The 26,509-nt window shown below is 44.9% G+C and overlaps 1 protein-coding gene across 1 annotated transcript; it reads left to right on the top strand.

The window, feature by feature from the left end:
• Positions 1–10,624: 10,624 nt before the first annotated feature.
• Positions 10,625–26,509, top strand: EIF3D (eukaryotic translation initiation factor 3 subunit D). The gene is made up of 15 exons (XM_077168703.1): positions 10,625–10,806; positions 13,149–13,280; positions 13,582–13,627; positions 14,319–14,455; positions 15,104–15,189; positions 15,808–15,880; positions 16,597–16,709; positions 17,588–17,720; positions 18,320–18,467; positions 20,424–20,554; positions 21,262–21,347; positions 21,476–21,605; positions 24,376–24,518; positions 24,722–25,002; positions 26,402–26,509. The coding sequence occupies exons 2-15, from the start codon at positions 13,158–13,160 to the stop codon at positions 26,413–26,415; spliced, it is 1,644 nt and encodes a 547-aa protein (XP_077024818.1). The 5' UTR covers positions 10,625–10,806; positions 13,149–13,157; the 3' UTR covers positions 26,416–26,509.

Here is a 26,509-nt window from a genome sequence, read left to right as displayed (position 1 = left end):
CAGCAGGCAGTCTAAAAATGTTTCTTGAATGAATGAATGGGATGGCTGGGTGGAGGGATGGATGGGTGGATGGATGAATGAATCACTCCTGACCACTCAGCCACCCATTATCAGGGGCCAAAATACGGTGAGTCACTCATGCCCTGCAAATACCACATAGCGGAAGCAGTGACCTCCTCTCTTTGCAGTCTCTTGCACCGGCTCTGACCCAGAGGCTGCAGCTCTCCGCCTGAGTCCACCCAAGGAGCCTTCCAGGCCTGGCCCAGAAGCTGTAGCTTGCTCACGGGTCGGCACTGCAGACTTAGGGCGGCTGAGCGGCCTGCAGCCAGCCCTCCTTCCTCTCCTCCTGCCACTGCAGAGGTCTGCAAGGCTATTCAGCAGGATCTGCTGAAGTCCTCAACCAGCCTCTGTGGTAGAAGTGGGGACCCAGATACAAAGACAATCCCTGCCCTCACAGGCCAATAATGGCGAGGAGGCCACGCGGGCTTGGCTCTAGCCCCATGATTCAACACTGCCATGTTTCACTCAACAAATATCATCAGCCCTCTGTGCCTCGGTTTCCTACTCAAATGGGGTGAAAAGAACCACCCATCTACTATAACAGGATTGTTTACCAGATGGAACCAGAAAGTCCATGCAAATTGCTCAATGACCTCTAAAGCCCCGTATCGATATTATTATTGCTGCTGCCGCCGTCGTTGTTTGTGATTTTAATACAGAAATAATGAACAATTGCAGCCCTGCCGGCAGCAGCCACAGTGGCTGGCACACAGCAGCCGTCGTTGATCTCTGGTGTGGGGAAATGCAGCCCAGATGCTGGGCATGGCTGTCCATCACTTGGGCAGCAGCGCCCTCAAGTGGCCAGAATTCAAACCACGTGGCTTCTCTGGTAAACAGTTCAGAGGCGGGGAGGGGGCTACCAGGAGCCTGACAGAGGTCGTTTTAGGACACATGCGAGAAAAACTCAGTACAGCATCACAGAACAATGAGAAACTTCTTCACCCCTAGATATGGTACAGGCTTAGCATATAAACAGGTACAACGAGGATTTGAAGGAACTCTCCAATTACTCTTCTGTTAAGGGATCTTTGAGAAAATCGAATATCCAGGTTGCAGCCCAGCTTCATTTTCAGGCTGGCACCCATGCCAGATGCTGTGCCTTCTTCAACTAAGAATTGAACTTGGGTCTGCCACTGACAAGCTCCGTGACCTTGAGCAGACGGCCGCCCTCTCTGAGCTCCGGTTTCCTCAGAGAGTTGCCATGAAGGTCAAGCAGGGTAAGGAAAGGACTAGTTTATAACTGGTAAAGTGGTGAGCAAACACGATGCATCGTTACGATTACTATTTCCAACAATAGAACGGGTATTTATTGAGCGTCCCAATGTGCTTTAACCCTTTAAACCATGATCTCATGTAATTCCTATAAAATAGGTAGTTTTAAGAAGCCTATTTTGCAGCTGAGGACACTGAGGTTTAGAGAAGTTTGAAACATTACCCAAAGTCACACTTTCACAATAATCAGGATTTGAATCCAGCTGGGGTGGACAGCCACAGTGCTACACAGTGCTCCAACCACTGAACCGGGATTTAAAGAGATGCCCAATGAGAGGACCCTTGAAGAAAACAAAATAATGATTAAAGTTTCTCCTCTTTTCCCCAGAAACTCAGCTTCTTCTCCATCTCTGGTCCCAGCACCCCTTTGATTCTGAAGGTTCCTAGAAGAGGGGAGCCTTCCAGGATCTCTGCACCCAGAGTCCTGCTCACAGTCTAGGGCAGAGAATCCCAAAACATTTCCCTTCTAGGTCTGAGTCTGACAAAAGGCCATGGGCATTCCCACAAGGGGCAGGCAAAGGCAGGTGAGAGAAAGTGGTTTCCTTCAAGGTCTCCATGGAACAGACAGTGCCAAAATCTGTTGGGAGGAGGTGGCTAGTTTTCAATAATTATAATGACCCTCATCTGTCCAGAGTCTTCTATTACTTACAGGTTGTCCTCTTACCCACTTTCTCATGATTTGGGCCTCAGCGCTCCTTTCAGGTAAGAGTCATTACAGACCAGGAAACCAAGGCTCAAAGAGATGAAATGACTTGTCCAAGATTACACTGCAAGGAAGCAGCCATGTCAAGACTCAACACCAAGACTGTTGCACAAATCCTGCTGGCTCCCAAGACACCCAGGGACAGGGGAGGCAGGGTGGCCCAGAACAGTTCCTGGTTGACAGTCCTGGTTTAAGTCCCAGTGCTGCCACCAAAGGAACCCCAGACAAGTCACGAGCCTCCCTGAGCCTTGGATGTTTTATCCCTGTGATTTCCAAGGCTCCCACCAGTTTCTGACTTTATTCTGTCCATGTCCTTGAGCCTTTAAGATGAAGGTATTTAGCAGTATCCGCAGGTATTATGGAGAAGTGGCTGTGACTCGGCCTCCCCTGGGAAGCTTTTCCCAACTGTCCCAGGCTGAGTTGCTAACCCTCACTGTGCTCCCACATTACTCACAGTGTTGTGTGTTACCTTATCTACAAAGTCCCAGATGGCCAGCCAGGGAACACATACGAACATAAAGAAGGCAGGGTATAGGCAATAGGGAGTAGTGGGGACTGTGGCAAGGCAGGGCCCCTGCCCAAGGGGGCAGCCTCCATTCAGGTCCAGCTTTTTATTGTCAAGCAGGAAGTCCGGCCTAGTGTTGACAGTTCTTAAAAGAACCCAAATATCTGGATTTATATATGAAATCTGCTCAAAATATATGTCATTAAGCACTTCAAAAGCTTCGCAGCCCTAGATTCACCACATCTACTTTCAGACGATGGGTCACTTGAGGATATGGCTGGATCTGCTTCTCTCTCTATCTCTCTATCTCCCTCTCAACTCTGAGTGTCCAGCCTAAAGGGCCTGGCTCCCCACAAGTGACAAGTGATTGCTTTTGAAATGTTGCAAAAATCTTGCCCCAATCAATGCCCCCCACAGGCTTCTGGCAACCAGGTCATAATTGTCATGGATTAATGGTTTACTACATGCCAGGCAGCTCATACACATTCTAAGCACTATAGATACATTCCCTGACTTAATTCTCACCACCTCCCTCAGTGGTATACACTGTGATTCCATCCATTTTACAGATGAAGAAGTCAAGCCTCAGGCAACCCATGACTTAATCAGTCACACGGCTCACAGTGAGGCTGGGATTCAAATTCAGGCAAGATGTCTACTTGCATCACAGTGGGTGCCATCCCGCCCCAAGAGACGCCCACAGATCATCCCGTTCAATATCACCTTGATATTGAAGCAGGCCTCTGCCAGACACAGTTTCCAAGCCTAAGAAGGAGGACAGTGGGAGACAGGGCGTGGGACGCAGGGACAAGCAACACTGTGCGGCAGTAAGTGGAGCTGAGGTTCAGAGAGGGGCACCTAAGAGCCCCCTGCTGCACAGCCAGAGCACGTTAAAGTCAGTGTTTGCCTTCGGCCCCAGGACCATCAAACACCAACGTCCAACAGAAGGAAACGTGCAGGGCAGAGAGAAGGAGCCCAGGAGAGGCCCAGATAGCGCTCATCCTACTGAAACAGTCAAGCACTTTCTAGACTCGCTAAATGGTTCCAAAGGAAATGGGAATCTATTTTGTCTCCTGTCACCAGGGCTGCAAATCCTGATATATCTCCAGCCACGGCAGAGAATTGGATGGCTCAGCACTTGGAGAGATGCCCGCACGAGGCAGGAAGTGGGGTGGATGATTCAACAGGTGCCCCTCTATTCTGAGAGCTGGTCCTGTGATGGGTGAGTGTATATCCAGCTGAAATAAAAAATAATTTTGAATGCCGACGATCAAGACAGAACACAAGACTCCCTTTCTTCCAGGGGACTTGGGACATTCTTTGGGGCTTTAATCCTTCCAGGTTTCTATTTTTAAAATCTGTTGGGGCAACAACGCTCTTGGGAGGCTGGGGTGGGCTGGTGACTCAAAGGCTTCCCTTCCTACCAGAACACCGTCCGTCAGGACGATAAAATGCTGACACAGAGTCCCATGTCCCCGCCCCCCCCCCCCCCCAGTAAAAAGGGGACAGTGACCTCTGCCTCATTGAGACAGAAACATTTGTTACAGATACACCATCTCTTATCTGAAACCCTTGGAGTTTGACGTATTCGATAACTTAGAATCCTCTGGGTTTTGAGAAATTTCTATAGTGTATCTACCGAGCTCATATGGCCAATGAACTCTGTGGCAGCATTCAATAGTCACTGTGATTTTTCTGCAGCAAAATGTATAGAGTCGCTTGAAGACAGATAAAATAAATAGCCCCAAGTCCCATGCATGTCAGGTTCACCTTATCCCAACTTCACTAAAAAGCCTGTGATCTTCAGAGCGTTGTGGACTTGGGAATTGTGCGCAAAAAGAGCCTGTTTTGGTTCCAGGCACCCCTGCGTTTCATTCCACCTTCACCCTTCCCAGCCGGGTGACCTTGAACAAGACATTCCACCTCTCTGTGCCTTGGTCTCCTCGTCTGTAAAAGGGGGATGATGACCGCTGGGGTAGTTCTCAGCAGGCACACACGGAGATTCAGGGTTGTCGCACTGGGAGGGGGGCTGGCCACAGTGAGAGTCCCCCAAGATGACCTTGGTGAAGCCGTCACAGTCTGGGGTGCATCTACACGGGGCAGAAGCAGACTCCCTTTAACCAAGCTTACATGACTGATGAATGCACAACTGTCCACTTGTAAATGGAAAGCACCAGAAATACTACAACCAGAGGGACAGGCTGTAGGAGGCCTGGGCAGCATGGACTTTTCTGGAGCAAATGCTCCATGAGAACACAGGGGCTGTGGGTAGAAGGGAGTCAGAACAAGCAACAGGAGTTGGTCTCAAGATGCATTTAACAGCTAAGGCAACCTGAGGTTCCTCTATCCTGAGGGGCAGCCTCATCCAGGTGCAGCCAAGAGCCACTCCCTGGATGTGCCAGCCTCTCCTGTGACTCTCCCCTCTCCACATTGCCTCTACTGACCAACTCACCCATTCACTCCTTCTCCAAAGAGGGTACAAGGTAGCTGACCAGGTTTCCCCTGGGATAACCTGTGATCACATTCCAGGCCTCCTCCCTGCCAGATTTCCTCAGGAAATGGGACTGGCAATTGATGTGTCCAAATGCTCAGTCACACATTTGCAGACGACTAACCGGTGACCCCAAAAAAGGGCCAGTTTACATCTACGGCAGGTGTTATGTTCCAAGATGTCAGCACAGCACCTCTGCTCCACATGCCTTCCTATAGCCCTGAACCTTGTCCATCGAGAGAGCTGGGGTTTGCTCCCTGCCCTTGACTCGGGGCACGTCTGTGATTCACATGTAACCAACAGAAGAGACGGAAGCAACACTGTGTGACTTTGGAGCCTAAGTCATAGAAAGTCATCAAAGGTCACAGAAGGTCACAGAAGGCGAGGCAGCGTTCAGCTCTTTAGCGCTTGGCATCTTCAGCCTCCACATAAGAAGTCTGTGCTGAGGCCACCATGCTGTGAGGAAGCCCTGGGGGAAACGCCACCGAGACATACCTGAGGCTAAACAGGGTGGAGGGGGTGTCTGACCAGCCCCCCGCTGCTCTGGTTCCTGTCACCCTCTAACCATACCCTGTGAGAGGCCTCAAGCCAGAGCCACCCAACTGAGTGAGCCCTTTCCAAATTCCCGACCCACAAAAAACCAAAAGAGATAACAAAAGGATGATGGTTGTTTTAAGCTGCTAAATTTTGGAGTGATTTGCAGCATAGCAAGAGCTCGCTAAACTAAGATGGATTTCTTGAGCGCTCTCTTTGTGTGAGTTGCCTCGTGTATCTTGTTATTCTGAGCTGTGAGATAAAACTTGTTGCCAGGATCTGACATATGCTCTGAGATCCTGGACAAATGTGGGGCGACTGTATAATTTACCACTCAAATTGCGGGCACTTTTGAAAAAGAAAGGGGCACTATCAACCATGATCCAAGACAAAAGGTATTAACTGGGCCTGTCCTTTGCAAACTGGGAGGTTTGCTCACCCTCAGCAGAAGGGAAATAAAATTGCCCTCTGTTGCAGTGATCACTAAAAGTCACCTTCCACAGAATAGGCCCCTCACCTGTGTGCTCCCTGCTCCATCCTCCACTCCTAGCTCTGTATTAGGCACAGAGCAGGTGCTTACAAATGTTTGTTGAATGAATAAATAAGTGAAATCCCAGCTCCACCTCTCACTAGCTGTGTGACCTTGGTTAGTGACCTTGCTTCTGAGTCTCATTTTACCATCCGCAAAATTAATATTAAAATATTGTCACCATGAGGCAGAAATGACGTAGTTGCTTATAAACCGCTGTGCTAAGATTAGCTGTTATTAGCAATAATGAAAAATTAGTTATTAAATTCCCTGGAAAAAGATGGTGGGGTAACTTTTCAAACCAGAAAGACTAAATGAGAGTTCCTTTTGAGAATAGGGCACTTGCCCCCAAATCTACACTTCTCTGGCAAGAACGCTGAGGTTTTTTTGTTTGTTTTTTCAGTCTCTAGCAACAGTATCTAAAGGCCTCATCTCTGGGCACATACTCTGGGTGCCAGGTGGAGTGCTGAGCCCTGACAGTTCAACCCCAAATAATGCAGCCCCACACTGGAGGAGTCCAGAGACTGGGGGTGGGGGTGAGATCTAGGTGGCCCCTAAGTAATAAAACAAGGCATATGACAAGAGCAGCAGTGGAAGGATCTGCCATGGATGCACGGGAGTTCATTCATGCATCCAACAAACATTTCCCAAGAACCTACCAGTGCTAAGCATGATTCCAGGTGCTGGGGATACCACCACACAAAAGACATGGAAAACCTCTGCTCTCAGGAGTCTAACTTTCTAACGAGACAATAAATAATTAAGCAAATAAATGTACGGTAACTTCTGATCGACATAAATGCTAGGATCCCAACAAAGCAGTAATGGGATATGGGAAGATGCTGGAGGCAGGCTGTCTTCTGAGTTTGAGCCCCACCTTTGCCATGTATTCTGTTTGACCTAGAGCATGTAGTGTGATCTTACTGTACCCCCACCTTCCTTATCTGTAAAATGAGGAGAATAATAGTCCTTATCTCACAGAGTTGCGATGAGGATTAAATAAGTTAACGCAAGTCTTGGTACAAGTACCAGGTAAGCGACAAGCTCAATGTAACAATATAAAAAAAAGTTAATGAGGCAGAGTGAAGCAGCTCAGAAGGGTGGTCAAGAAAAGCCTGTTTAGGGACAACCAAATCAATAGGTCAAACCCTCAATCTTGGGGTTTGTTCATATGAAACTTATCCCCACAAAGGACAGGCTAAGACTACTTAAAATTAGGCCTTAAAAGCCACCCCCAGAGAACCTCTTTTGTTGCTCAGATGTGGCCTCTCTCTCAGCCAACACGGCAAGCAAACTCACTGCCCTCCCCCTCTCCTCATGGGACATGACTCCCAGGAGTGTAAACGTCCCTGGTAACATGGGACAAAAACCCTAGAATGAGCTGGGACTCAGCATGAAGGGGTTGAGAAAACCCTCTCAACCAAAAGAGGGAAAAGAGAAATGAGACAAAATAAAGTGTCAGTGGCTGAGAGATTTCAAAGAGTCAAGAGGTTATCCTGGAGATTATTATTATGCATTATATAGATATCCCCTTTTTAGTTTAAGGTGTGTTAGAGTGGCTAGAGGGAAGTGCCTGAAACTGTAGAGCTGTGTCCAGTAGCCATGTTTCTTGAAGATGATTGTGTAATGATATAGCTTTTGCAATGTGACTGTGTGATTGTGAAAAACTTGTATCTGATACTCCTTTTACCTACAGTATGGGCAGATGAGTAAAAGATATGGACAAATAATGGGGGGAACAAGTGTTAAATTGAGTAGGCTGAAATACTAGTGATCAATGAGAGTGGTAAGGGGTATAGGAAAAAAATAGGGGGAACAAAGGTTAAAATATATTGGGTAGATGGAAATACTAGTGGTCAATGAGAAGGAGGGGTAAGGAGTGTAGTATGTATGAGTTTTTTCTTTTTATTTCTTTTTCTGGAGTGATACAAATGTTCTGAGAAATGATCACGGTGATGAATATACAATTATGTGATGATATTATGAGGCATTGATTGTACATCAAGTATGGAATATTCATATGTTAAGACTGCTTGTGTTTGTATGTTGTTTTGTCAATAAAAATATTAAATACACACACACACACACATACACAAAGCCTGTTCGATAAGAACACAGGCCTACATGAATCTAGGAGAAATCCATTCCAGGCCCTAGAGAACAGCAGGTTAAAAGGTAGGAACTGGCTTGGATGTGTTCCAGAAAGAGGAAGCTGCTAGTAAGGGAAAGGGGAGACAGTAGGGTTGAGTTGGGAGAGGGAAGAAGGATCATTTAGGGCCTTGTAGGTCATGGAATGGTGTTTATGACTTTACCCTCAGAGTAATGGTAGGCCACCGAAGGGTTTTAAGGGCAGGGAAGTTGGGGAAGATGAGGCATGCTCTGATTTAGTATAAAGGAGGGTCATTCTCCTGCCATCTAGAGATTGGGCACCAGGAGAGGCAGAAATAGTGGCAGCAGGAGTCTCAGCTGGGAGGAGGAACAGGGGCAAGATCTCTCACCCAAATCCAGGGACCCACTACAAAGAACGAGATGGGACACTCCATGCACTCCTCCCTCTGGTGTGGGCAGGGACATCTGAACCAAAACATGGGGAAAATTATTAAACACTGGGCAAGTCATGGAAGGAAGCTGCAGCAGATGGCCCAGAGGCCCACAGCAAAAAAAGAAAAGACACGATCCAAGCGAATCAATAAAAATACATTTGCCCTTATATTTCAGAACACACTCAATTTACTATTGATATTAATTTTATATCAGCATTTATTGATTGCTTAGTTATGTGCCCAGGGTAATGTGCTACATGCATTTTCTCATTTAATTGTCCAAAACCCCAATCCATTCAACAATCAATTCAACAAATACTACTACCAGACACTCCTCTAGGGAAGACAGACAAAGCCCACACTTTCACGTAGCTTAAACTCTAGAGGGGAGACAGACCCTAAACAAAGAAACAAATATTTCACATGGTGATGAGAACTATGAAGAAAACAAAGCAGAGAAGGAGGAGGGATGAAGGGGAAAGTAGCTATTTTAGAAAGGATGGTATGAAAAGACTTCTCTGAGGAGGCAACTCTGGAGTAGCGACATAGATGGAGGGACCAAGCCAACCATGAGCTGATTTGTGGAAGAGTGTGCCATGTAGAAGGAACGCAAGTGCAGAGGCCCTGCCTGATGGGTTCAGGGTTCAAAAAAGCCATGGCAGCTGGAGCAGTGAGTGGAGAACAGCAGCATATGAAGTGGAAAGGGAACCAAGTACCAGGCAGGCCATGGGAAGACATTCTTATTTCATTCTAAGCACACAATGGGAAGTCACTAGAAGGTTGTGAACGATGCTTTAGCCACCATGTGGAGAATGGGCCGTAGGGAAGCAAGAGTGGGAGTCCAAGTTTGCAGGCTAGAGATGGTAGTTTAAGATATATTTTGGAAGCTGAATAATGAGTATTTAATGAACGTAATGCAAAGGGAAAAGGAGCTACCAATTATGACTACAAGTTTTGCCCTAAACACCACTCACTGGCTGTCACAAACAAAAATCAGAAAAACTAGAACAAGGGCAACTGGGAGAGAACTTATGGAGATAGGCGCTGCTATCACATTCTCATTTTCCAGATGAGTAAGATTTAAAGAGGTTAAATAAGTTGTCCAAGTTCCCCAACAGGTTAGAGGAATTACTAAGTACTTTGACATGCATTCTCTATTTTTACCCCCACAGTATCCCCTTATTATCAGCCCCTTCTTACTTATAAGAAAACTGAGGCTCAGAGAGATGAAGGTCTGATATGTCTTTCAATGAAGGACAGTCTTCCAAACTGTATGATCAGGAAACCAAGGAGGCAAGGCACAAAAGGATCTGGGATTTTAATAAAGTCACACCCAGCTTCTTTCTGAAGAATGTTTTGAAACCGCTCAAGACTCCTGGACAAAATCTATTGGCTGGGAGCTGCAGAAGGGACAACACTTGCCTAATGTAAAGTGTTTCTGAGTCCCCCACTTCAGACTCACAGTTGCTAATTAAATTGCAGATTCCTGGGTTCCTGCTTAGATTACTTGAATAACAATCTACGAAAGTGAGATCCGTAGCCTGCATTTATTAAAACTAGCGCTCCAGAAACCTCTGACGAGCAATAAAGTTTAAAACTGTGTAAGTAGCGTTTGAACCATGAACCTGGCGGCCTCAGCGTCCGCAACTGTAAAAGGGGAGGTTAATAATAATAAATTAATAAACTCGCTCCTCCCGCTTGCTGTGAGAATCAAACGAGACGATTAACTAGAGCAAGCGGAGGAGCCGCGGATCACTGCGTACCGAAGAGGACGGTTGAAGCACTGTGGGATACAGCGCGTCTGTCAGCCTCTCGCAGCCACTATCTTCCATTGCACGGCTGCCACGTCGCAATGCTGAGCGTCACCGGACGCCGTCTGATCGTAACTGTAACCACCCTCTTGCGTCTAGGCGCCTCGGAGAATAACGCCGACACCTCATAAAGAGCAGTGACGAACTTCCGGGACTGCCTTAGCTTTACGGCTCATGCATTCTTCTGCCGAATCCGGAGGAAGATGGCGCACAGTTTACGACAGCGCCGGTTTTGTTTACGGCGCCGGCTATTGCGCGCGCATCTTTCCTCCTTTCCCGGTTCCTGGGAGAGCTGTCGGTGGCACGATCTCTGACCCAGGCCATCTATCGCAATCTGGGCCGGCCGAGGCCGTTGCAGGTGAGCGGGGTCTTCCGTGGGACCCTGCGGGCCCCCGGAAGCGGCCCGGGCTGGGTTCGGCGTTCCAGGGCCTCCCGGAAGAGACCTCTTTTACGTCGGCTCCTGCCGCCGCGTCTTCAGCAGCCCCCAGTGAGGGTTGAGGGGACCCAGCCCTGTGTGTGAGGTCCCTGGCTCTAGGCTCCGCTTAGCTGCCTTAGGCTAGGCAAATTTGGTTGTTGCCCAAACCTGCTGGATCTCAGGGTCTCCCTTCAAAAGTGATCTGAGTTCCTATGAGTTTAATACTGGAGGTGCCATCCTGAGCGGTGTTCGGCCCCTGCCTTGAGGATCTCACAGTTCATTGGTTTCCTTGTGAAATGGGAGGGTAGAATGCAGTTGTCCTCGGGGATTGATGGCGTACGGTCTGTGGTGACCGTGGTAATCTACGCAACACTATGGCCTCCCAACCACCCTTCTGATTGCATTGTTGATGCCTCCCTATCCTGCTCCTGGGGCCAGTACAGCTGCCCTTATAGTTTTGCCTGAACGGCTCAGTTTTCCGTACTCATTCTATTCTCACTATTTTACACTGCCTGAAGCCCAGGTACTACTTCCCATCGCCTGGAGAAGTCTGGTCTGAAAGCCCCAGATATTTCCTGGCTGCTGTCCATCTATAATAGAATGGAAAGAATGCTGGACTTGCAGCAAACAGCCCCCGAAATCAAATTTATTTTGAAACCATGGACAGATCAGCTGCGTGGAATTTGGCTGAGCTTCTCGTTTTTTATTCTCTAAAATTGGGAGAGTGAGGATTACTGATGATAAAGTATCTAGTATCATTTCCTGGCATGTAATTAGGAGCTCAAGAAATACTTACTGGATGTGAATTGTTGCGATTGCCACCCCTTTCCTTCTGAACTCCTCTCCCTGTAATATAGCTTCAGTTCAGAGTTGGAAGATGATGCTCCCAGGTTCATTTCCTGTTGCTGTCACCCAGGAACCCTCAACCTCCCCGTCTTGGGGCCATGAGGACAGTTTGCCAATTTCAGTACAGCTGTGCTCTTTGATTGCTCTCCAGCTTCCAGGAGATATTTGTGTGATGAATTTTCCTCTGGGAAAATGCTTCCGAGTGTTGTCAGGGAGTTACAATGAATAAATGCATAGGCTTTTGATGAGAGCTATAAGGCAAGCATCTGCCGTAGAGTCCCTGGTGTTTGATCTCCTGAGGGGACCTATTGTGGCATTATGATGATGATGGCAGTGGTGGTACAGCAGCACAGTATGGACTCAAGCCAGATTGCCTGTGTTCAAATTCCTTATCAATATCAATATTGCGGCTTTAGCGTTGGTTTTCTTATCTAGAAAGTGGGGATAACACTGGCCCCAACTTCATAGGATTCCTTGGAGGATGTAGTGAATCAATGCATGTCAAGCACTAAGAACAAGGCTTAGTGCCCATAATATTTGTAAATAGTTTTTCATCCATACATAATTTATTTTTTTAATATTTTTATTGACAAAACAACATACAAACATGAACATTCTTAACATATGAACATTCCATACTTGGTGTACAATCAACCACTCACAGTTTCATCACATAGTTGTATATTCATCAGTACGATCATTTCTTAGAACACTTGCGTAACTCCAGAAAAAGAAATAAAAACGAAAGAATCATACATACCACACCCCTTACCCCGCCCTAAAGTTTTTGGTGACCTCACCTTTCTGGCAGCCCTTTTACCTCGCTCTGTTTCCACTTGCTCCATGTAGGATTTGCATCAATAATAGAAAACTAGACAACAGAAGAAAGTCAGATTTCAAGGTATACTGAAGGATTCTTTTTTTTTCTAAGTACTCTGTTCAGAAATATATTTTTGCAAGTCAAATAGTAATTGCAAGGCATTTTACAAAGACAGCATTTTCAAATGTGTTAATTAATATGACTTTCTCAGTGATCCAATGATACAGATAAAACAGATTCCATTTATTTTACAGATGCAGGGACTGAAGCTTAGGGAAGTGTTCTATGCCATGGTGAAGGAAGAACCAAATGTGGTTACCACACTTGAAAAAAATATTATCATATTTCATCAAATCTGAGACACCATTAATTTTAAAAAGTACCATTTTATGTAACATTAAGAAAGTTAAGCTATGACATACCATCAAATATAAGGTGCATCCTTAATTCAAAGATGTTAACTAGGCTAGTAGTCTTCTGAGTTTTAACTATTCAGAGTATTTATAAGAAAACACTGGTAAGAGTTTCACAGTTGAATATTCTGTATTGTGTGTTGCTTTTTGAATTGTATTTTGGGAACTTCCTTCATGTAGCAACTCACATTTTCTGTATTTTTTAGTTTTAGAACATGGCGAAGTTCATGACTCCTGTGATTCAGGACAACCCCTCAGGCTGGGGTCCCTGTGCAGTTCCTGAGCAGTTTCGGGATATGCCCTACCAGCCATTCAGCAAAGGAGATCGGCTAGGAAAGGTACTTGCCTGTCCATGGTCTCTGCATCTTTTAAACTGACGGTACTTCTCTCCAGGAGTTCCTATTTGAGTTTTATTCTCTCACAAGCCAAACTCCTGTGTTCCTTATAGTGATACCAGCTGAGAAAGATTATAACCTCTGTGAGTAATCATAGGAAAACTGGGTGCTTAAAAAGCCATTGTGAACCAGTTCTTCTGATACTCTATCACATTGTGTCCTTTCACTTCAGGGATTTCTGGATCACAAGAAACTTAACTGGTTGATCTATGTTTTCTCTGTCTTCCCTTATGGCTCTTAATAGGTTGCAGACTGGACAGGTGCCACATACCAGGATAAGAGGTATACAAGTAAGTATTCTTCAGCTGCCTGGATCAGGACCTTGTGACGATTTTCTTCCTAGTAATCTGCATCTGAAAGCTTTCTAGACACTTTTTAAAATGTGTTGAACATATTCCTATTTTGCATTCAATTGGCTGAGATTTACTGAACCTCTGAAGCCCAACAGTAGACCCCCAGTTTAAAACCCCTAGTTTTAAATTCCAAATCTGGTAAATAGGTTTTTGTCTCTGTTTGAGATGGTTGGAAGTAGCTTCCTAGAGCACTAAGTTAAGGTTATCTGAGGCTGAGATCAGCAAGGAGTTTTGTTGTGATCCGTGAAACATGTCACCTTGAGCACCGGGTGATAGAAATGGCAGCATATATGCCCTATGTTTGCCTCTCTTATAAGACTAAAGAATCAGATCTTTCCAGAATGAGGCAAAGAATGAAATGGGCTTAGCTTGAGTTTCTCAGACAGTGTCTTGGCTTAGAAAGCTCCTTAGACCAGAACTTTTCATACTTAAATGTGCATATACCTCATCTGGGATCTTATTAAAATACAGGTTCCAATTCAGTAGGTCTGGAATAGGGCTACGAATCTGCATTTCTAACAAGTGCCCAGGTCCTGAGACCACACTTTGAAGAGCAAGGCTTCAGGCTATTATAATTCATAAAGTTCGTAAGTTGTAGTGATTACAAACTGCTCCCATCTCTCTCCAGATAAGTACTCCTCTCAGTTTGGGGGTGGAAGTCAGTATGCTTATTTCCATGAGGAGGATGAAACTAGCTTCCAACTGGTGGATACAGCCCGCACACAGAAGACTGCCTACCAGCGAAATCGGATGAGATTTGCACAGGTAGGCCAAGAACTGGCAGCCTGATCATCTTGGGGCTATTACTGTTGCCTGTCACTTGCTGCTAAAAATGCTAACCTATGAGTAACCATGAGAGGAAAGCTAGTTATCCTAGGTCTTTTGGTGAGTACTGAATTCATCATTCTTGGCCTGTATTCCTCACACATTGTGTGAAGTAAACTTGTACTGTCTGGGTTTGGTGATGCATTTAAATAATTTAGATCTCTGTTCACCAGAAGCTCAGACCTCATACCCATCCCCGTGCTAAGAGTGGATGTTTGTGTTGCCAGGTATTTGTCTCTGTTGAATAAAAAGTTACATCTGTGCCTCTTGCTTCACTTAATTGCTGTATAAAGGCTTTATTGAGTAGACGGTCTGGTCAGTCTACATCTTATTATGTCAAGAGGCAAATTCAGCACCTCTAATAAGACTCAGTAAACTTACTTGAATAGCAAATATGTTGTGGGAATATAAATCAAGCTAAGAAGTACTTCCCTACTAAAACCCCTAGACTTAATCCTAAAGAGTAAAATGTGAAACTTGGGATTTTGCATCCCCTAACCTTAATCTAAAAGTCTCCCCAATAGGTCATTGCCTGTTGTGAGCCAAATGTCTAAGATTTTAACACAGATGTTTTGTCCTGCTTCCCAGCGGAACCTTCGCAGAGACAAAGATCGACGGAACATGCTCCAATTCAACTTGCAGACTCTGCCTAAGAGTGCCAAGCAGAAAGAGAGGTGAGATTTCCATCCTTCCAGAACAAGTTTTTCTTCCCGGACTGATGGTACCTTGGAATTAGTGGGCCAAAACTGAACAATGATTGCCTTCATTGAACTATCGTTGAAAAAAAATTCCCAAAGTAGTTTAAGCTACCATTTTAGCCCTCACATCATTCTCAATGATCAGTCCTTGGCAGGTAGCATGGGCAAGACACTGCTTGCTGCTAGCCATGAATCCTGAAGGAAAGCAAAGTCATGTTAATAAGAAGAGGCCTTGTAGCTTGCTTAGGCTCAGTTCTAAGGTAACAAACCTCTAGAGGGCCCCATTCACAGTGTATCCTTAGCACACCCTGGAGTTGTGTAGTGCAGGGGCTCTGCATAGGTTGGGGTTGCCAGTAGACGGTCACTGTCCTAGAGGGAGTAAGACACATCTGGTCAGTATTTGCAGGGGGCCTCTTTTAGCATCTCTGGTGTATACTTTTGGTCTATTCCTTCTTATTAAGATACCATTTTCCATTGTTCAGAGAAGACACTGATGCTGTTAAGAGCTAGCTAAAGAGAATGGCAGCTTCTGCCTTTTGAAAAGGTAGTTGAGCGTAAGACCTATGCTAAGACACAATTTTCCTGTCTTTACAGAGATCGCATACGATTGCAGAAGAAATTTCAGAAGCAATTTGGAGTGCGGCAAAAATGGGACCAAAAATCACAGGCAATGTATCCATATCAGAATTCTGTCTAAAAATTCCATTTGTTTGTTTTGTAACAGTTTATTAAGATATAATCACACCCCCAAGAAACTTACCCACTTAAAGTGTACAATTCAGTGCTTTTTATATATTCACAAGGTTGTACAATTACAACTAACGTTAATTTCCAAGCGTGTTTTTCACTCAAAGAAGAAACCCTTTAGTACTCATCACCACCTCCTGCCAACCCTAAGAACCCACTGCTTTACTTTCTGTCTCTATGGCTATGCCTGTTTGGGACATTTCCTGTAAAAGGCTCATACAGTGTGTGTGGTCTTTTCTATTTTCAAGGTTCATTCATGTTGTAGCCTGTCAGAACATTCCTTTTTATTCCCAAATATTATCCCATTATATGGGTATACCACATTGTATTTATCCCTTCATCAGTCGCTGCACATTTGGGTTATTCAACTTTTTGACTGTTTGAACAATGCTGCTCTGAATGTTTGTGTACAGTTTTATATGGACAAATGTTTTCATATCCCTTGGATATGTAAATAGGAGTCAAACTCTTAGTTTTGAACTCTTGATCCCTAAGAGTCAGGGACTCTGCCTTCTAAAACGGCTAGCACATAGTAATTGTTGAGTATATGTTTATCAAATAAAAGCCCTTCGTCATACTGTTAGCATGTTTTGCCCTGGCTATAATTTTTCTCCCTTCAATGGTTTTCTCCTGTAGAAGCCCCGAGACTCTTCAGTTGAAGTTCGTAGTGACTGGGAAGTGAAAGAGGAAATGGATTTTCCTCAGTTAATGAAGATGCGCTACTTGGAAGTATCAGAGCCACAGGACATGTAAGTGACACCTTCACCTGCCTTCCATACATGCTCCCATGTGTGTGGACCAGCTATGAGCACTTTCTTAAGTCCTAGCTTTTCCAAGGGAAAGGGGCAGAAAAAGTTTGCTAATATTAAACTTCAGGTTTCTTTTAACTTCCCAGCCCCCTGAGCAAGACAGAAAGAAGATTAAGTTATAAAGCTCTTTCAGCAGAAAGAGAAATACCCCAGTTCTCCAGGAGAATCAGAGGTTTTCCTGACAGCTTCAAAGAGCTGCTTTGGGAACTCTAAAGGGCAACTACCTGGTAATAACAAAGTGGGGAGCAAGAGCACCAGATCACAAGGCAGCCCACCCACATGCTTCTCTCACCAGTCGTCTCCCTCCCCCGACCTCAGACTCCTGTCTTTAAAATGGAAAGGTCAGGCTGGATGAGTTACGTTTGCACTGCTCTTTGGAGCCACATCAGGAGCTCGGGGGATAGGGAACCGAGCAAGCCCTGTGAGTTGCCTCTCCCCCTCTATTCAGAGAAACTGTATTTTCATCTCTTAAGTATTGGACTGCTGGATAAGATACCTGATTCCATGGCTGAAAAAAATAAAAGTGAAGTAAACACTGGCCTGAATGGGTGGTTCTAGACTCAGGCTGCACATTAGAATCACCTGGGGAACTTTAAAAAAAAAATGCTTGGGGCCCAAGCACTGGCATTTTTAAAGCTGCTTTGTTTCCAGCCCAGCTTCTACCAGGCAGCTTGGGTTGGGAACCACCAAGCTAGATCTCTGCCTCTGAGGGCCCACCCGCTGCCACACTTCATGGTTCTACATTGATAGCAAAGTTCTTGCTCTTAAGTAGGTCTTCTTTCCCTTGACTCTGCCTGTCTTCCATACTCTCCCCTCAGTGAGTGCTGTGGGGCCCTAGAATACTACGATAAGGCCTTCGACCGCATCACCACAAGGAATGAGAAGTCGCTGCGGAGCATCAAGCGCATCTTCCACACCGTCACCACCACAGATGACCCGGTCATCCGAAAGGTGCCCACCCCTCCCCACCTCTCCCAGCCTTCAGGGATGCTGCCAGTTTCTACAGCTGAGGCCTCTCAGTACAGAGGACACAAGAATTTGTATCTGTAATTTAGATCTAGGAAGCCCCTCTAGATTTCTCTGAATCACACTTAACATTAAATGAAAAGAAAGGCCCTGTGCTGAGTAGACCTTAAATTTGGACTCAAATCTCAACTCTGCGCTTCTTAGCTGTTTACTGGCTTTACCTCTCTGGAGTCTTAGTTGCCTCATCTATAAAATGGAGTAAATGTACTTGCTATCTCCCTTATCATGAAGTGATTCTCCAGATGAAAGGATCATGAAGTGATTTACAGAATACAGTGCATGCTCACTGAGCTGCAGTCCCACTGCAGACTGGGACAGTGAGCCGAAGCTCTTTGGCTTATGTGCTAGTCTTACCCAAGCAACTGTGCTCTAGACCCTCTGGGGAGGCATGTGTGTCTGAAAGGGCTCCTTATTCTTAAGAATTTATGTGGCAAGGACTGCTTTTCCTTCATGCAAATGGTCAGTTATACCTAGGACAGGTCAGGTGTTCTTGACCTCAGATCTGTCTTTTATCCTCTTTGTAGCTGGCAAAAACTCAGGGGAATGTATTTGCCACTGATGCTATTCTGGCCACACTGATGAGCTGTACCCGCTCAGTGTATTCCTGGGATATCGTCGTCCAGAGAGTTGGCTCCAAGCTCTTCTTTGACAAGAGGGACACCTCTGACTTTGGTGAGTGTTTAGCAGCCTGCCTGGAGCATAACACTAAGGGGCTGGGCATTTATGTTCGTTCTGAGCAGTTCCCTGGTATGAGAGAACAGGTGGAGAATGGTCTCTTCCCCATAGACATTGGTAACTATGGCCAAATCCCTCCTTTTCTCCTCTAAGACATAGAGGAGAAACTGTCTGTCACTGAAGAAGCTCCTTGAGATATCAGCTTTCTGATTTCTTACAGCACCTAACTAACCCTCTGCTTCTTAATGAATGCCACTTCCCTGGCTTCTGCTGTCTCCATACCAACTGCATTATTTACTTAGCATTTTTCTTTTGATTGATGCTCTTTTTGCTTCAGTGTATTTACACAGGGAAAAAATATGTATGCATATATTTGTATATCATACACACACACACACACATACACACCATGAATGGAAACCAGACCACTCAAGAAATAACAGCAATAAAAAAGAAACTTATTTTGTCTGGAACCTAAATTTTCTGTAGCACATAATCTAACTCAACCTGTCTGCACAGCTTAGTTGAACAATTGAAACATAAGGAGCCCAGAATAAGAATGAGGGCCTTCAATCCTGTATAGCTTAATGTAATGCCTGAATATATCCTAGAATATATTAAGCAGATAATCAAAAAGTATTGGCAGAGTTCTTTGTTGGATGGGAGAAAAAGATATGGAACTATTAAATTTTATCATTAGGGAATCCCCTGATACTGTGTCAAACATTAGGGACACACAAATCAATAGGCCAAGCCCTTGATCTTGAGGCTTCCTCTTGTGAAGCTTATGTAGGTAGCAGAGACGCACAGACTACCTATAGGCATGTCTAAGAGTTACTTCTGGAGGATCTCTTTTGTTGCTCAAATATGGCCTCACTCTCTCTAAGCCCAACTCTGCAAGCGAAATCATTGCCCTCCCCCCACATGGCACATCCAGGGGTGAAAGTCTCCCTGGCGATGTGGGAGATAACTCCCAGGGATGTCTGGCCCTGGCACTGTGGGATCAACAATTCCCTCCTGACCAAAAGGGGGAAAAGAAGTGTAACTAATAAAATATCAGTGGCAGAGAGAGTTCAAATACAGTTGAGAGTCTACTCTGGAGATCACTCTTATGCAAGCTTCAGTTAGACATTGCTACCTATCATAACTTGCCAAACCCCAACCAAAACCATTCCAGCCAATCCTGAAGAACACCCAGGGCAATTATATAAGATTCTACAAAGGTTCCATGCACTAGGGTAGCTTTTCAGAAACCAACAACCTTCAGATGGGTCCCTGGACCTGATAAGTGTTGAATCCTAGAGGGCCCAGCCTCTCCAGAACATCAGCTAGTTCTGTCTCCCTACCCCACAGTACTGACAGCCCCTTCCAACATGAAAAAGTTAGAATGAATAGCCCAAATACCCCTAAAGAGTGGGATAGAAAGATCAAAGGTGATGGTGGAGTTACACAGAGAAAGTATGGTTTAACAAACAAATATGATTGCTGAATCATTAAATTGATATTTCTTTTAGTCTCCTGTATCTTAGAGCAGCTAGAAGTAAAAACCTAAAATTATGGAATTGTAACACATACCAAACTCTGAAATCTGTTCTACAACTAATTATCGAACTGTGCTGTGAAATTTATTGCTTTTTTTATAGACACGTTATTTTTCACAAAAAAAGAAAGTCGATTGTGATATCAATTAACTTCCAACAAAAAAGAAACAATGTAATTCTGAGCCTGAGGTGCCTGAGCCTTCTCTGAGCCATCTGAGGTCTGTTGCTATATATAGTATCCAGGAGTCTCCCCTGACCTTTGTGGCCCTCATTTTGGAGATTGACATTAGTATGTGGCAGTTTTTGAAGGGTGGACCTATGTGATTCCTCCATGTCTCCCCATGGAGCCATGCATATCATGAGTATTTGGTGACTGCTGCATGGATGGGTGACCATGCTACTGCTTTTGCAGACCTCCTGACAGTGAGTGAGACAGCCAACGAACCCCCTCAGGATGAAGGCAATTCCTTCAACTCACCCCGCAACCTGGCCATGGAAGCCACCTACATCAACCACAACTTCTCCCAGCAGTGCTTGAGAATGGTGAGGGAAGCAGAGGGTCTTGGCACTGACTGTTTTTTATTGGACTATCTACTCTTGGTTGAGCATGTGCTGTCTGCTAGTCTCCAGGAGAGTGGGATTGAGCAGGACAGATCTGGTCCCTACCTGAAGCCAACAGTTTTCAGGCTTGGGCTTTGAGATCAGACTGCATGCTTTTGAAAGACCCACTGCTTAATAGCTTTGTGGTCTCCTGCATGGTTCTTTTCTATAAAGTTACAATGCTAATATGACTTTTCTCACACAGACATGTTGTCTGGATTCTTAGATTATTTAACAAATATATTGTTTTAGGTGCTGGGGACACAGCAAAGAACAAACAAAATCAAGCTCCTGCCTTTATCGAGCTTCATTATAGTGGAAGGGAAGAGAAAGTAAACATTATGTAAATGTGTTACATCAAATGGCGATGCATGCTAGAGATGAAAATGAAGCAAAGAAGAGGCAAGTTTGCTGATTAAATGAGATACCTAAAGCACATAGTCTATACTTATAAGCCTCAGTAAATGCTAGCTGTTACTGGTTGTAATTCATGGGGAATAAAAGAGATAAAACATGCAGTGAGCCCAGAGGACCCTCAAAGGTGCTAGTGACCTGGCCAGGGCTGTGGGTAAGCAGAGGTGCTATGTCTGGCTGATTTGTCATTGCAGCAACTTTAGACAGTCTCTTAGCACTATTGGGATTTTTTACAGGGGAAAGAAAGATACAACTTCCCCAACCCGAACCCATTTGTGGAAGATGACATGGATAAGAATGAAATTGCCTCTGTTGCATACCGGTATGTCACCTTTCTGGCAGCAAGCATCCCAGGTGCTGTGAACAGGTTGGGCACAAGCCCTATCCTGTTTGTGGAGGTGTGTCAGAGATGTTAGACCTTAAGTGACCAAATGAGTGTCTTCATTGCAGTTATCGCCGGTGGAAGCTTGGCGATGACATCGATTTGATTGTCCGCTGTGAACATGATGGCGTCATGACTGGAGCCAACGGTGAAGTGTCCTTCATCAACATCAAGACCCTCAATGAGTGGGATTCCAGGGTGAGGCATCACCTCCCATCACCCTTCTCATGGCACCAAGTCTGTATCCTGCAGTGCATGTTGTCACACGATTTAGCTTTTGTGAGCTATTTTCTCCTTTTACTTAAAGAGCTTCCTATAAACGCTTTGTCTTCTGAGCTTTTTCCTCTGCTTAGTTCCTCACTGAGACTGTGTGTGTGTTGAACATAAGTACATTTTAAGAAATTTTCTGCTGCTTTTGAACAAAGGATCCAGTAACTACCTTCTTCCAGTACTTTCTCCCCTTTGTTCCATTCTGACCTGTTGGCTTTCCTCTCTACAAACTTTTGGTTTTCATCTTGCCTTATTATCTGGGCCAGCAGGTTTCCTGTTAGGTGATAGTTTTTCTTTTTGACGTGTTCTTCATTCACTGCAGCCACCGACTTCTCTTCAACCTTCTGATAACCTTTTTTCCAATTTCTTTATTTATTGAACACCTTGAAGTTTTCAAATCTAGCTCAGATTTGGCTCTCAAAAGGTAGCTTAAAAGAATGTACTTCCTTCGTTTTTCCCTCTCTTCATATTTTCTTTCGTACTGGTGCTTTCTTATTGTTGGGCTGTTAATTCTCGTAATGCTATCCAGGCTTATTTGCCGTGTCTAAATTTGAAGTGGATGGCCGGACTACGGGGTACAGCTGTACAAAATTAAGAAGCCCTGCAGCCACCAGAGCTCAGTGTATATGGAGAGCCCTGAGCCGAATTTGTGTTGAACAAGTGTCTAGTGAGCTACAATACAGAAGCCATTCCTTCTATTTTTCTACCTTCATTAGAGGCCAGGGATTAACATTGAGTGCTGAATCTCACCCCTCAGGTATTCCTTAGGCCCCATCAGCTGCTCAAAGAGCATACTGGAAGGTTTACCTTGACCTTGGCTCTGGGGCCTGTGGCCTTTTCTTAGACTTTTCACCAGGACTGTCCTGTAGCACTTGATATTATAGCATCTGTACAGCTTCACCCTCGGTATTACTACATTACTCCAGTTCCGCACATATTTCTGCCCCCTTCACATGTTTTCTTCACTGGCTCACATCCTCTTTGACACCCCGCAGTGGAACTTTCTCTAAGGATCAGTTCCCTACACAGCTCTTAATGCCAAAGTTGCTTTTTTATAGTTTTGTATTGGTTTTCTTTTGCTTCATAACAACACAAACTTAGTGGCTTAGAGCAGTACACGTTTATTAACTCATAGTTCTGTAGGTCAGAAGTCCAGCATGGCGTGGCTGGGTTCTCTACTCAAGGCATAACAAGCCTGAAATCCAGGTGTCAGCTGAGCTGAGTTTGCCTCAGAAGGCTCTATGAGAAAATCTACTTTGAAGCTCATTTTAGTTGTTGGCGTCCTTCAGTTACTTACAATTGTTGAGCTGAGGTCCCCACTCCTTTGCCCGCTGATGGCCAGAGGTTGCTTTCGGCTTCTAGAGACAATTGCATTCCTTGCCACAGGGCCTTCTCCATCTTCAAGCCAGCAACAGCATGTCAAATCCTTCTCATGCTTTGAATCTCTGACCTTCTCTGTCTTTGACCTCTATGCTAGATTTTAGAGACTTATGCAATTAGGTTAGGCCTACTCAGATAGTTTCCCTTTCTTAAGGTCATCTGACTTGAGACCTAATTACATGTGCAGAATCCCTTTTGACATACCAGATAGCATAGTCATGAGAATGATATCGCATCATATTCAAAGGATCCACCCTCAAGGAGAGGAGCTCCTGCAAAGGCAAGATCAGTGGGGTTCACCTTAGAGTTATGTGTACCACAAGCCTCAACTTTAAGCTCCACAAAAATGACTCCTAAACTCTTCTACTGTGGCTTACCTCACATCGTTTTTCTGTTAAAATACCTTCCCCTTCCGGTATCCTCATTTCTCATTCCCTCCAGCTTGGCTGTTCATCAACTTTGTCTTTTTCCTGCTCACTTAAATTCAGAGCCTCAGACATCTCTGACTCCTTTGCACTCTTTTGCTAACACCACCATCCGCATTTGCATTCTGCTGTGGATTTCACCTACTTCTTCCTCACTGTAGTCAGGACCCTACTTGTTATGTCTCCTTTTTGTTTTCTTTTGTCTCCTAGCTGACCTCCCTAACTTCCCCCCCATCCCATTCATTTATCACTGCCAATTTATCTGTCCAACACAGACTGGTGGAAACGCTCTTAAAATTGCTACAGGAAACTCATGAGTGCCGCACAGTATTTTATTTTTTGAGGGAAATGCAAAGACATCTGCCAGAATACCACTCTTGAATTGCTTGGATGTAACTACTTAATAAAAGGAATTCTTTGATACTTCTTTTGGCCTAGGGCTACTGTGAACCAAGAAACTTTGGGAACCTGAGCCTAGGACCTTCAGTCAGTTTCCTCTGATCCCAAGTTCCCACCTTTATAAATGACGTGGTTGGAGATGATCTCTAGGGGTCCCTTTCTGTTTTATCTTGCCAGGCTCTGAACCGCTTTGACTTTGCAGACCTTTAACTTTGTGGTTTTTGTCCTGTCTGCATGAGCTCTTAGAAGGGAATAATTGTCATTTTATTGAGTACCTGCCAACACTCAGTTGTAAAGGAACAGACTGTCTTTTGCTCAGTATCCACCCTGGCATCTTGTAACTGGTAGGCCCTTACTTCATGTGTGTTAAATGATAGGAGTCTTATCTCTGACTCCGAGCATACTCACTCACTTTCTGGTTAAGCAGGCTAGGGGGTTCCTTCTCTGCCTAAGAGCCTGCCTTGGCTTCTCTAACCGGGGCTTGCTTTCTGCAGCACTGTAATGGCGTCGACTGGCGTCAGAAGCTGGACTCTCAGAGAGGTGCTGTCATTGCCACCGAGCTGAAGAACAACAGCTACAAGTTGGCGCGCTGGACTTGCTGTGCTTTGCTAGCTGGATCTGAGTACCTCAAGCTTGGGTGAGATGTATAGTCCCGAAGTTCTGAACCGATCTTCCAAAAGGAGGTCTTAATCGGTGGGGAGATGAATACTTGCCTTTTCCCCTTTCCCTTGGAAAAAAGCCCCAGACCAAGTGTCACCATTTAACTGACATTTGACCCCAAGTATATTCCTGTCTTTGTGCCAGCCTACCCCCACCACTAATATCCCTTTCTGGCACTAGGTACGTATCACGGTACCATGTGAAGGACTCCTCACGCCACGTGATCCTGGGTACCCAGCAGTTCAAGCCCAATGAGTTTGCCAGCCAGATCAACCTGAGTGTGGAGAATGCCTGGGGCATCCTACGCTGTGTCATCGACATCTGCATGAAGCTGGAGGAGGGCAAGTACCTCATCCTGAAGGACCCCAACAAGCAGGTTATCCGCGTCTACAGTCTGCCTGATGGCACCTTCAGCTCTGATGAGGACGATGAGGAGGAGGAGGAGGAAGAGGAGGAAGAAGGTTTGTACCTAGCCTCTTTTCTGAAGTCTATAATGATCTGGACACTGGCAAGGGAACAAGTTCTCTGGCCACAGTTATCTTTTTAAAAAAAAAAAATTTATTGATATATATTACATATTCACATACCATGTAATCATCCAAACTTTACAGTCAGCCGTTTACATATCATCATATAGCTGAGCATTCATCATCACAGTCTACTTTTTTTTTCTTTTTTGTGAAAGATAACAAACAAAAAAGCAAATTTCAAAGCACACTGCAACAATTAGTTGTAGAACAGATTTCAGACTTTGGTATGGGTGACAATTTCACAATTTTAGGTTTTTACTACTAGCTGTTCCAAGACACTGGAGACTGAAAGAAATATCAGTTTAATGATTCAGCAGTCATATTCATTTGTTAAATCCAACCTTCTCTGTATAACTCCATCTCCTCTGATCTTTCTCCCACTCTTTAGGGGTATTTGGGCTATGTCAATTTTATCTTTTTCAAGTTGGAAGGGGCTGTCAGTAATATGGGATGGGGTATGGAGCTAGTTAATATTCTAGAGAGGCTTGTCCCTCTGCATTTCAGGACTTATCTGGCTTAGGAGCCCATCTGGAGTTTGTAGGTTTCTGGAAAGTAATGCTAGTGCACGGAACCTTTGTAGAATCTCACATAAAGCCCTAGGTGTTCTTTAGGGTTGGCAGGAAGGTTTTTTGGTTGGGGGTTCGCAAACTATGAAAGGTAGTAACATCTTAACTGAAGCTTGTCTAAGAGTAGCCTCCAGCATAGCCTCTCGACTCTACTTGAACTCACTCAGCCACTGATACCTTATTTATTATACTTCTTTTCCCCCTTTTGGTCAGGATCACATTGTCAATTCCACAGTGAAGGGCCTTAGAGTCATATCCCACATTGCTGGGGAGACTTTCACCCCCAGATGTCATGTCCCACGTAGCGGGGAGGGTAATTATTTCACTTGCAGAGTTGTGGCCACAGTCATCTTTAACCTTGACTGAAAACTCTGAGAGAGTTCCCTGAGACTTAAGTTTGGAGTAGCATTCACTCTGGCTTTGGAAGAACTTAGCTCAAGAGGCTGTAGGTTACTAGGGTGTGGAGGAAGAGAGGGTTCCTTTAGAGAAGTGGCTAGGGTGAGGACAAAGCAACTGGAAAAGGTGGCCGAAGTCACTGGTATTAGCCAGTGGTCTAAAGGAAGAAAGATCTGTCAAGGTTAATTACAGGAGTAAATGGCTTAAAGCTCTTCCCTCCTTCACCATCTGATGATAGAGGGAAAAATCTGTTCGCCCTGGAGGATCTGAAAGGCTTAGCTTCTGAGTGGAGCTCACCAGAGGTGAGTGTCACCTCACATGACACAGCTTACTTCCCAAATTGTTTTTTTTTTCTCTCTCTGTTTTAGAGGAAGAAGCTTAAACCAGATGGTGACATGAAGCTGGAGTGTGAAATTCCACTGAATCTTGCTCTCTGCAGTTTGACAGATGGAATAAAGTATAAGTCTTTTCTCTCA

The sequence above is a fragment of the Tamandua tetradactyla genome, chromosome 7, assembly GCF_023851605.1.
Source record: "Tamandua tetradactyla isolate mTamTet1 chromosome 7, mTamTet1.pri, whole genome shotgun sequence".
In the NCBI taxonomy this organism is placed as follows: Eukaryota; Metazoa; Chordata; class Mammalia; order Pilosa; family Myrmecophagidae; genus Tamandua; species Tamandua tetradactyla.
Note: the sequence above shows the minus strand (reverse complement) of the source record. Positions and strands in the feature narration are given on the sequence as shown.

Coding starts and splice junctions, on each gene's coding strand:
- EIF3D (XM_077168703.1), top strand. CDS start 13,158: ATGGCGAAGTTCATGACTCCTGTGATTCAGGACAACCCCTCAGGCTGG. Junction 15,190..15,807: donor AGTGCCAAGCAGAAAGAGAG/GTGAGATTTCCA, acceptor CTGTCTTTACAG/AGATCGCATACGATTGCAGA. Junction 21,348..21,475: donor ATTGCCTCTGTTGCATACCG/GTATGTCACCTT, acceptor TCTTCATTGCAG/TTATCGCCGGTGGAAGCTTG.